General features: G+C 50.9%; 1 protein-coding gene across 2 annotated transcripts in view; it reads right to left on the bottom strand.

Moving 5' to 3' along the window:
* ACCSL (1-aminocyclopropane-1-carboxylate synthase homolog (inactive) like) overlaps nt 1-12,018 on the bottom strand; it is an 83,978-nt gene that overhangs the window by 16,053 nt on the left and 55,907 nt on the right. Inside the window, exon 3 of one of the 2 annotated variants that reach the window (XM_030332442.1) lies at nt 2,992-3,086. The exons of the other annotated variant lie outside the window; for it this stretch is intronic. Coding sequence (XP_030188302.1) covers nt 2,992-3,001 — 10 coding nt within the window. The 5' untranslated portion in view covers nt 3,002-3,086. The remainder of the gene's footprint in view (nt 1-2,991; nt 3,087-12,018) is intronic. 2 annotated transcript variants of the gene reach the window in all.

The raw sequence follows: 12,018 nt of genomic DNA, 5'->3' as shown, positions 1-12,018 counted from the left end.
AAGACACACACAGGATCTGAAGCAGGCTCCAGGCTCGGAGCTGTCAGCACAGAGCCTGACGCAAGGCTCGAACTCACGAGCCATGAGGTCATGACCTGAGCTGAAGTCGGATGCTTAACCGACTGAGCCACCCAGGTACCCCTGAAATGTTATTTTCAACATATAGAGAGAAAATAACTCCCAACCTAGAATCCTGTAGCCATCAAAGGATCAATATTTCAATAGGTGTTACCAATTCCTCCCTGCTAGAGGGACTAGATTTGTGCAGAGGATACTACTAATCTGAGCAAGTAAGTTTGCCTTTAAAAGCTAAGGCCAACTGAGCGAAAGAAACCAGACACAGTACACATTGTACAGTTCTACTTATGGAACAAGCAAAAGTAACCCATAGTGATAAAAATCAGAACAGAGGTTGCCTGGGGAGGAGGTTGGGAAAATGACAGCAATGTGGTACAGGCAACATTCTGGGGAGATGACGTGATCTATAACTTGAGGTTGTGGTTACATGGCTATACCATTTGTCATAGTTCAAATTGTACACTTAGGAATTTTAATATATTTAGGAAGCAGGTTTTTCAAATGCAGCTGTAGCTAATTTAAAATTCTGTTAGGATATAAATAGCCAAGTAAGTTTGCTTCCAGTGCTAGCCCATTAAGTGGAAAGACCCATATGGGGGCAGGTGCCAAGGACACAGGAGCACATTTACATAATTATTTATAGTAGGAAAGAAATGAAGAGCCAATTCTCAAAAAAAAAAAAAAAAAAAGCACATATAGAGAATGTTTAAGTCTGGATGAAATTACTAATTTAGCTTAAAAATATAGTTTATTAATCCTAATCTCAGGTGAGAAATAAAGTCAAAAGAAATCAATTTACATAGAAGTTATCAAAGGACTAATTCCCTTAAAAAGTAACTGGTCCAGACAGTCTCACCAGGAACTCTACCATATATTTAAAGAAGTATATTATTCCAGTTCTATTTAAACTGTCCAGAGAAGAGGAAACTCACCCACATTTTACAACTAAACAATAACAGATCTGATGAAGTTTATAGGAAGAACTATGGACAAGTCTTACCTATCATCAAATTATCAATACTTAAATGCTGAATCGCACTTTGCACACAGATTCCAAACGCATCGTAACATAACCTTATGACCAAATGGGATCATACAGAATGGAAGGATGGTTCAACCCCATGATTTGAATGAACTTCTCCTTAACAGATCCTAGGGGAATAAAAATCATTTGATCTATAGACACTAAAAAGACATCTGACAAAATTAGACACCCATTCTTGACTTAGACAATAGGATGAATGGATACCTCTTTAACATTAGACATCTCTCAGCCAAAAAGCCAGACTCTTACTCATTTGGGAAATTCTGAAAGGTTTGAACTCCTGAACAAAAGGAAAGGCCACCCATTGTCACTGTCAAATAGCTGACATTGTACCAGAGGTCTTGGCCGAGATTAGGCAAGGAAAGAAATTAGAGTTAGAACAAGGCAATCTGGAGTTCTGCTATCTACAGATTACTAGTGTCTGCCTGGAAGACACTAGAGAATTCGCAGATGATCTACAAGAGACTTTAGTGTAGTGATAGAATAGAGGCCCGACTCATGTTTCTGTAGATACAGTTTTATCGGAACACAGCCTCACCTGTGTTGCACACATATGCCAACCAGACTTTGGTAATAAACACTAGACCAGCATTTTCAACCCGGGTCACTTACCTAATGAGTGAGCCTAGCGGCTGCCCAGCAGCCCCAGCCACACGCAGCATTTAATCCTAACCTCTAGGTGGTAAGAATTATTCCCAGCTTTCGGATGGAGCAACTAATGACATAATTTATTACAGTCCATTGAATTCAACAAGGCCCCCCAATATATCCAGGATGAGCATGAGTGATGTAAACTTTTGGAGGGGGGGAGGACACAAAACTCTCCCAAATCACAATATTATCAGTGACAGCTAACACTGATTGAGCACTGTCGGAGCCAAGCTCTGGCCTGGGTGATTTAATTCTCAAAAGGATTCTGTTAGCAGAGCACTGCCATTAGCGTCACTTTACAGATGAAAAACCAGAGGCCCAAAAGAAGGAGGTGACTCACACAAGTAGGATGGGAAAGGGGAGCTTTAACCCCAAGTCTGCTAACCCCAGGCCCCATCCTCCCTCAAGGCCTCTTCCTGGAAGGGTGCACATACCTTCAAAACTTGGTACTCACTTTTGGGAATCCAAAACCTAAGTCAGATGGTGGGTCCTACCCCACTGGGGGTCCAGGAGCCCCAGCTGAAGCCACAGCAATGTCTCATCCAAAGCCCCTCTCACACTCCATATCCCACGGCTCCCCCTCCTTACCATTCCACATTTACCTTTATCTCTGTTTCCACTCATCTCTTCTCCGGCCTAAAATCCTTACTATGCCTGGTGAAACTGTCCTTGAATGTCAGGGCTCAGAGACCTCTCCACCACCCTCCTCCTGTCACTAAGCTTGCTTTGTGCCCGCATGCTCTGCTTTTAAGTACAAAGTAGTGTCAAGGGCAATAATAAGATCCACCCTTTCCCTTTCACAGGGATCTCCCCAGGAGCTCCCCATTACCTAAAATGGCCTTTCTTCGCATCTTTACAGGAAAGGCTCAGCAATATCCACACATGGAAGAACCACACATTGAGCCACAGTTCTCAAACTTTGGAGGCATTGGCACCACCTGGAGAGGTAATAAAGAGCCAGGGGCTCTTGGAAGTAGGCTAGGGCCGGGGCCGTGTGGTAGCTCAAGATGGCCAGGTGATTCAAATACTACCAGCATTTGGTAGCGAGCAAATGTCAATTAAAGCACAAATGAGCTACTAATTTTCCCCATTTCTGGAGAGGCCATGATTGAGAACAGGTTGAAGTGGGTTAACCTAGGGCAGGAAGGACAACTCGACAAGGCAGCACTGGAGTGGCTGGCGGCCAGAAAGCCCGGTCCCAATCTCCCCAGCCTTACCTGTCAGCATATCCTTGCGGGTCTTTCCGGTCTTCAGTTACTCCTTGTCAAAGGGGCAGATCAAGAAACCTTCCTCACAGAGGGTGATGTGGAGGCTGAGTCAGAGGATATATGCCAAAATGAGAGAACTGCTGCATAACTCTATGTGTGGGCTTATCAGTTTCACGCTTGACCGTTCCTGTTCTGCTTTCCCTGAGGGCCAACAAACAGAAGCAAGGCCAAAGGCAGGCTGTAGTCTGAAAATACCCTGCCTTGCGACTCTCCTCCAACTTTAGTGGGTGTTGGTTTAATGTGCAGATGCCTGGGCTCCACGAAGGGATTCCAGTCAGTAGGTCTACACTTGGGCCTGGTAGTCTGCATTCTAAAACAAACATGGCAGGTGATTATGGACTACTCTTGGAGACACATTGCCCAGGCAGACTCCGCAGTGAGAGGAAGCATGAGCTGTGGGCTGGCACTTTACTGCAGAGGGTTAAGACCTCACATGTCCCCCAGCCTGGCCCGCCCTGACGGCCCATTCCTTGTGTCATTTATTTGTTCACCCCCCCCCCCCACTCATTAAAGCTAAAAACAATTCACTGGGCACCTATTATGTACCCATGATACATGTGTTAGATCCTGTGTTAGGCTGTGTTAGACCTTGAGACTATCAGAATGCAGGAAAAGGTCCCTGGCTTCAAGAAGCCCCAGAATACCTTACAAAGGAAAAATCTGATCACATCTTTCCTGTGCCTAAGATCCTCCAACGGCTCCCCTTTTCTGAGGGGTTATAAACTCCAATACCTGGGGGACACAATGGTAACAAATGTGCAAAGAGAGCAAAATGGTTTGACCAGTTTATGTCAGCCCCTCAGCCATCAGTTTGCAACCTCTGAATCCAAACTCATTCATGTGGCATATCAGCTTCTAGAATAATCGATGATAGCCTACCTCCCTAATCCCATTCTTTGCACATCTCTTCCATTCCGCCTCCAGGTGACAACACCAAACACTGACCCTCCCGTAACTCTCCCAGCATGCCAGGATCTCTCATTCATCCTTTGTACATGCTGTTCCCTCCACTCAGAAAGCCCACTAACAGATTCACCTCCTTGGCAGATTAAGTCTATGCTCCTCCAAGGAATCTTCCTCCCTGACTCCCCAGGTAGATGTAGGGGCCCATGCCAAGGGTATAAAGCACACAAGCCAGGGAGTGTGCCCAGGGCCTTTGCTCCAGCTGAGCTCTGATGCCTGCGCTGCCCTGCCCCCAGTACCTGGTTGGCTCACTCCCTCACTTCCTTGTCTTTGCTCAAATGTCATCTTCCCCCAGAGGTCTACTATGATCACCTACTTTGTTCCACAACCTGCTCCCACCCTCACCACACCGTGGTACCTCCTCCCCTATTCTATCTGTCATTTTTTACAGCACTTTTCTCCTCCAAGTGTACCATATATTTTCTTATTTGTTATCTGCATTGTTTGTTATCAGTCCCCCTTCTCAGACATAAACTCCACGAGGGCCAAGGCTCTTCAGTTGTTTTGTTTACTGATGTTCCTCAAAGGCAAAGAACCGTGCTTGGCCTTTAGGGAAGCTCAATATTTGTGGACGGATGGGTGGACAGATGGGTGGGTGGATGGACGGATGGGTGGACGGACGGGTGGGTGGACGGATGGACGGATGCCATATGCAATTTAAGGTCTGCGTCCCCCTCTGGTTCTGCCATAGTTTCAAGGCACAGAGGGGCTTCTTGGTTATAAAGTGTTTGTTCAGTGTTGTTGGCAACTTATCAGCGGTTGAGACGGAATTGAGGGAATTCGTTGTCAGCAGCAGGTGAACGCTGACGGCGGAGTGAAGACTTGTCCAGAGGAAAACCCTCATTTCCCACGACCTCCTACGTTGCCCACAGCCTGCGGCAGCCAGAGCCTCTCCCGTGGCCCCACTTCCGACCACAACAGCCGTAACATGGATTCGCCAAGAGGGGGCGCGAAACCCCTATTTTCCTTTCTGGCTCGGAGAACAGGGCCGCCACCTCCCCAGACGCGGCGAAGCCCGGGCGGGAGGACGAGGAAAGGTGGGCGAAGGGCCGCGCCCTCCCGGAGCAGCCGGCCCGGTGCGCGCAGTGCGCACGCGCGGAAGCCTGGGCACCGAGCGGCTCGCGCGCCGCGCGAGGGACCGGCGACGCAACCCGTTCTAATCCACCGCCCGCCCTGTGCTCTGAGGCTCTCCTGGGGGTCTCGAGCTTATAGAGAGGACCCCAGGCTCCCAGAGGTGGGGTGCCCTGGCCATTGTCACACGACTAGAAAACATCAGCGGTAGGATTCGAATCCAGATTGGACGAGCACTGTTGCTCCTCCCTCCGTCCTCCTCCCCAGCTGCTTTTGGCATCTCTCTGTTCCAAAAGCAAAGCAAGAAAGATTCCAAGTCCTGTGCCTGGCGTGGCCTAACTTGGAAGGCCCTTGGGTTCTCTTTCCAGGTCTGGAAAGCGAGCAGGGAGGCAGTGGGGGGGGGAGGGGAGACAGAGCTCCTCCCTCAAGAACGGGACCCAGGCGCCCTCCACCCCCACCATCTCCCTGTCTCTATCACTCTTACCCCCTTGATTTCAGTCCCCTGATCTTTTAAGTAGCCACTCGGCCGCAGGAAGATCCACTTCGGAGAGGAGCCTGAGGCACAGAGAAAGGCAGAAGGGGGAGGAGTCTGCAAACAAACGGTCTTCTGTGCCTTCTCAAACAAAGACAGACATGAAACTAAGTTGGGGGGGGGGGTGCTACCCCAGAAGACTGTGGCCCATACACACCTGTGACCAGAACCTGGGAGTCTGTAATGAGGGGCTCTCTCTGCTGACATGGGTCCAGGGGTCCACATCCACATTTCTGGGTCCACATCTCTGGCCTTCCCCACAATCCAGTGAGGAGAGTGCCCTTGGCCTCACCTTACAAGTGGGGCAACTGAGACCCAGCGAGTTTTCCTCAACGTTATCCGAGTTTACGCCACCTGCACTGATGCCTGACTCCAGGCATGTCTGAATCCAGGCCTTCTTCCCAGTGTTCTCTGGGTACTTGGCCAAAGCACCAGTCCCCTAACGGTCCTGTTGGGTTTGGCCGGGTCTCCGGGTTGTATGAGGCAACCCCAAGCAGGGAGGCGGAGGAGAGACGCCAGGATGTCAGGGGCCCGTGGCTCTGGCTCACGCAACTCATCTTGCTCTGACTGGGCCTCAGAGCCAGGTACCTCACTGGTTCCCGCGCGGTTGCCCTCTGGGTCCTGCTCCTCAAAGGGCACACCTCCGCTAAGCCCCTCTGACCCCGCCAGCCCCTCAGAGCAGCGACCACTGTCTTTCAAGGTCCTGAGCAGCTGCCCACCTGGGTATTCTGACCTTAGCACTCATACCTGACAGGACCCTAAGGACCTTGAAGAGAAAGACTCTTTGCTCGTACCTCCCTTTAGCCTGTGGGGGCTGAGCATATAGCAGGTGTCAGGTAACTAACTGCTCTTCGTTTACCTGTTTACAGTTTACACGGGAATCCGTATGGGAAACAGATCCAAAAAGCAGCTCGCTGTTTACATGGCGGTTTGAACCAAATTCGAAAATGACATTCGTATGCTGTTGGACAACCGGGAGAAGCACATTAGCATTATTCAGCCATTCAAGAGATATTTATTGAGCAACTGCCATGTGGTAGACCCTGTTCTAGGCCCTGGTGACAAGGATGGCCACAAAACAGATACAGCCCTCCTGCAATTTACCTTCTCAAGCAGGTGATAGAAAATGAACGACATATATGAATAGATATGGTTGGATAAATGCTGTGAGGAATACTCCAGTTGGGTAAGGGATCAAGAGCGGGAAGGAATGCTATTTAGATAAGGTCATTAGGCAAAGACCCACAGAAAGTGAGGGAGTAACCCATGGGGCTCTCTGAGGAAACAGTGTCCAGACAGGGGGAGCAGCAAGCGCAAAGGCCCTGAGGTAGGAGCATGTATTTGCTGTATTTGAGGAAAGGATCTCGTGAGATTTTGTGAACCTCGATAAAGACTTTGGCTTTGAATCTAAGCATGACGGGAAGACAGCACAGATCTTCCAGAGCTGGTATGTGAATCACTAACTGCCCTGTAGAGCTGGCTGGGGGTCCCAAACCAGTAAGGACACCTGCAGCTATATGAGGTACATTCCTGGCTTGGATTCACTTGTTCTCACTGCTAGCTTAAAAAAAACCTTTGCTCCCGAAAAGAACTTCACCTGGAGTTCCCGGAGCCCCTGGACAGCATTCTCAACCAGGACGCTATGTCAGAATCACCTGGGAAGCTTTTCCCCAAAACCAGTGTCTCTGGGGCGGGCAGGAAGGTGAATGCCACTCGTTAAGAACCACTGTCTCAGAGGGGCTGTGTGGCAGGGACGCAGGGGGTCTCTCCTCCCACCCCACATTTTATCTGCGCGTATGTTTGGCAAAGGGATGATAAAGGCCACAGCTTTCATCAGACTCCCCAAGATAGAGAACCACATTCCAAGGCAAACAAAGTGGGTCTGCTAGGGAAACCGCCACCCTAACCCACTGCCTGGAATGCTGGCCGGCCCCTTCGCCTCCCCGATCCTTCCCTCCCCACCACCCCACCTCTCCTGCCAATGCTCTCCCCTCCGGCTTCTCCATCTCATTACTGTGCCTAGATTTATTTGGATGGCAGTGGCTCCCTGCCTTCAGCACTTAATATGCTGCCAGCATTCGATAGCTCTTCAAACGTGAATAAGCTGTTCTCCCTGGCAGAGCTGTGGCTCAGTTAGGTCAGACTTTTCTTTCTGTTTGCTTTTCCCCCAAGGTCTTCCTACTTCGGCCATCAAAGAGGAGTTTGTTCCAAACGCTTTTTTGTCCCCCTGCCCAGGACTTGGTATACTGCCGAGGGCACAAAGAAAAGAGTTTTGTTTCATTTTCCAGTGACACTATCTACGCATGTCACCCACCTTCAAAGTGGAGGCCTCCCCCCTTCAAGAGCCCAGGTCCTGGGAGGGAGACCGAGTGACCTCGGCCCTGGGTATACTAGGGGACAGCAGGCAGGAGATGGCAGCAGTGGGGTGACTGGGTGGCCCGGCTCCCTAGGGGGTGGGGGCGGGGCTGACTGGCCTTGGCAGGTGCCAGACTCATCTACTTGTTCTCTGGCCCTCTTTGCTGTGGTCCCCTGAGATGTCCCTTTCTCTGTACGGGATATGGTGTGATGGGATCTATACTGAGCTGTTATCAGGGTTCTGGGGTTCAAGTCCCAGCTCAGCCACCTACACACTGTGTGGCTCTAACTTGTTAAGCATCTCTGGGCATCAGCTGCTCATCTGTGAAGACATAAGGGAAGGCGGTTGCGAAGATTGTGTGAGATAACAGATAAATTTGGAGCCTCCCCTCTTCCAGATTCTGTCCGGCCATCCATCCACCAAAGCATTCCTCCACCCCGTCATTTAAACCTTCATTCTTTCCACCCATCACTACTGGGCTGTATTACACACTCACCAGTTTCCCAAGACTGAAGCAGTTACAAGGAATGTTCTGGAGGGAGCTGACTCCTGTGACTCTCACCCGGCAGACCCAGGAAATGATGAACGGAGCTTCCACAGGACTTTTCCTTCCAGTCACACCACATGTGCCCATATCCTTCCCACCAGGAAACTTCTCGGCGGGAAGTCTTCTTGCCCCTGAGAGAGAGGCCTGCCCTGACTTATCGGGCTTCTGTTGACCTGAGTTAACCACCCCCCCCCCACACACACACACACACCATCCCCAGACTCCATGAAGCTGGTCCCTACCACCTCCCTTCTTCCTAGGAATTCTTGGGCATCCTTCCGGCCACACAGCTTCCGGCATCTTTCCTCCCCCCAGCCCAGTCTTCTAATTTCCCTCAGGGCCAGAGAGGGCTCCCCCTCACCCTCCCCTCCCCACCCCACCCCAGCCTCACCCCCCCAGCCCTTCTGAGAGCAATTTCATGACGCTCCAGCTACTCTTCATTGGGTGCGTGTTAAAGCACTTAACAACATTATCACTTCCCTCCCCTCCCACAGCACTGTGAATGTCCTGGGTGGTCCCCTGGACTGGCCATGCCATGCGCTTAGGCTAATGGGACATTAGCAAGCCTGGTACCAGCCAGAGGTGTGACAAGTGCTCAGGCCCTGGGGCTTGTCCTCTTGGAATGCTTGTCCTTCAAAGCCAGCCACCATGCTGTAAGGAAGCCCAGGCTAGACCACGTAGTGGGGAGAGGCCATGTGGAGAGACAGCCTGGAGGCTGAGAGGCACCTTGCACAATCCGGTCCCAGCCAGGGGGGCCTATCTGATTTTAGCCCCTGAGAGTAACCTTAGCAATAATGCGCAAAGCTGCAGAACTACCTAACTATCCCCGTTAACCCACAGAATCATGAGTAATAATACATCACTCTTTTAAGCCAAAACTGTCAGGGATGATTTGTTACACAGCAGTGGAACACGGAGACAAGTCCTTGGACCTGGATACGCTATCATCATCCCCTTTCCACAGATGCCGACTCTGAGGGTCAGGGAGCTTCAGCACATTTCCCACGGTTGCCCAGTGAGTAAGCAAGCCGGTGGCTGTGAGAATGACCACTGGGATCTCTTGTCGGGTGGGGCTTAATGGACTGACGGCCCCAGCTACTGTCCGCCTGGATCCACCATTGCAGTCTCCCTGCGGTCTGCTTCTCCTTCCCCCAGGCTGCTCCCAGCCCATGGAGGACCAGGGTGCCAGCAGCACAGGTTCTTCCCGGGAGACGTGGGGTTCCTCCATCGGCCTACTTTGGCTCAAGGACTCCTCGTCGGCCTGGCTGAGGCTTTTTTGCAATTGTCTTGCAATGCAAGAGTCTTCTATCCCTCATTCCCCTTCCTTCTCTCTTCTCTCCCAGGAAAGCACGGTCTGAAGGCTCTTCCCCGCCTCCTCCTGCCCCCTCCAGTCATGCTTCGCAGGTGTTGCCTCCAATAAACATGCTATATTTTGAATTGCACTGTGGTGCCCGCTTCTCGGAGTACGTGAACGAACGCAGCGACAGCACTGAGACTCAACCCTTGGAATCTCCGCTGACACTTCCTTTTCTTTCTCTCCCTACTCTTTTCCTCTCCGCAAAAACAGCCATCTTCAAAGGGTGCTACTGTCCAGACCTCAGACTCTCTGAGGCCTCGGAAAAGGAAAACTCCCAGGACAAGAAAAACAAGGTGCAGGAACCTCCACAGACATGCCTGGGGAGCCCGACAGGCAGCTGGCTCTTTGGAACGATTGTGACCCAGAAGGAAAGGCGGGGGGGTGGGGGTGCAGATGCCAACATATATTTTCTTCTCTGCCCCCAGCCCTTTACACAGCATCTCGCTGGATCCTCCCAAATGCCCATAAGGCCAGTATTACGATCCCTACTTTACAGGTGAGGACACAAGGCTCAGAGAGGTGAAGCCGCTTGCCTCAGGTCACACAGCTACCATGTGGCAGGGCCGAGACTTAAACCCAGGAAGCTGAGCCATCAGTTGCTTCCCAAATCCTGGGGGTAAATCTCTGCTCTTTCATGTGTTCCTGGAAGACCTTGGGCAAGTTATTTGATCTCTTTGAGTCTCTGTTTCCCCACATATAAAACCTGGACACTAACTGTCCCTTCTTCCTAGGGGCCTTGTAAGCACAGAAAACAGAATCTGATGCTAGTGGGTGTTCAGGACATATTAGCTCTGCTCTGCACTGCCACTCCTGCCTCATTATACCTCTTTGTTCCACTCCACTATTGACAGAAATAAGGTAAGAAGTTTTTTTAAAAAAACCCCAAATGCAGGCTGATCACAACAACACAAGAGACGACATCCAAGCCTGACTCATAATCTGGTGTTGACTTCGTCCCTATAAAAACACAACATTTCAACAACTGAAACCTTGATAAATTAGCAAGGAACACACAAAAATTGAAGGCTTGAAGCCAGGACCCAAAAAAAAACCCCCCAAACCCCAGATTCTTTCCCCAAGAGGGGAGGTTTTCCACAGGGACACAGCCCCATGCTTTGGCTCGGGGAGCTCTCTCCTTGAGAAAGCTCCTGGGATAAAAATAGCCCAAGCAGCAGACAGCCCCTTGTGCGGCTGGAGAAGAAAAGGGAGGAACAGAGGGGACGGGCCTGGCTCCTGGACACACGCCCATGTCCATGAGAAACGGGGCGGGGGGAGTGGGGCTCTGCAGTTTGGGGTCTGAGGGGATGGTGGGGAGATGACACCTCCCAGAAGAGGAGACAGAAATGCCAGAAAATCCTAAGGAAATACTGCTCAGGAAGTGGGGAGAGGAAGTGCCGGGGGCTAGACTTGATAAACCAGAAGGGGAGCGGCAGGCCACCGTGCCTCTAAGCAAGAAAGATGAGAGGAGCCCCTGAGGACCTTAAAGACAAAACAAAACAAAACAAAACAAAACAAAACAAAACAAAACAGGCCCAGGGGACCAGGACTGAAGTATCTAAAAGGATCCGAGGCCAACGGAGCAGCTTCCAAGAGGCCCATGTTCTGCAGAAGTTGTCTTTTGGCCCCGTGGACCACCCCAGGGACCCAACTTAGATCTCATCCTTCTCCTTCCTAAGTGATGCCTCGGCCAGCCCGAGGTCCAACACCCCTCTGGAGGGCCACCTCACCAACATCGGGCAAACGCGAGAGCAGAATCGGGGGCCCTAAGGACTCTTTCAAACTGTGAGCAATCTTCAAGACTGTGCCGTCCCTTATTTAGGCCTCATTGTGCAGATGGGGCATTTGAAGTCCAAAGAGGGCAGTTTGTCCAAACCACATAGCAAGTTTCCTGAGCTGCCAGTGATCCCATCTGCCCAGAACATCATTCATCCAGCAAGAATGACACTGCCAAGTACGTCCCGGGCACTGTCCTCGGGAAGTTGGCATGCAAGGGCCAGAGACAGAGATGATCATTTTGTCAAGTGTACACAGAAATCCCGTCTGATAAGGTGACATTTGAGCAGAGACCTGGAGGCACTAGCGGTGAGCCAACAGGGTATCTGGCAGGAGGGCATTCCAAGCAGGGGGACAGTAAGTGCAAAGGCCCTGAG

Source organism: Lynx canadensis, chromosome D1 (assembly GCF_007474595.2).
Source record: "Lynx canadensis isolate LIC74 chromosome D1, mLynCan4.pri.v2, whole genome shotgun sequence".
Taxonomy (NCBI): domain Eukaryota; kingdom Metazoa; phylum Chordata; class Mammalia; order Carnivora; family Felidae; genus Lynx; species Lynx canadensis.
Note: the sequence above shows the minus strand (reverse complement) of the source record. Positions and strands in the feature narration are given on the sequence as shown.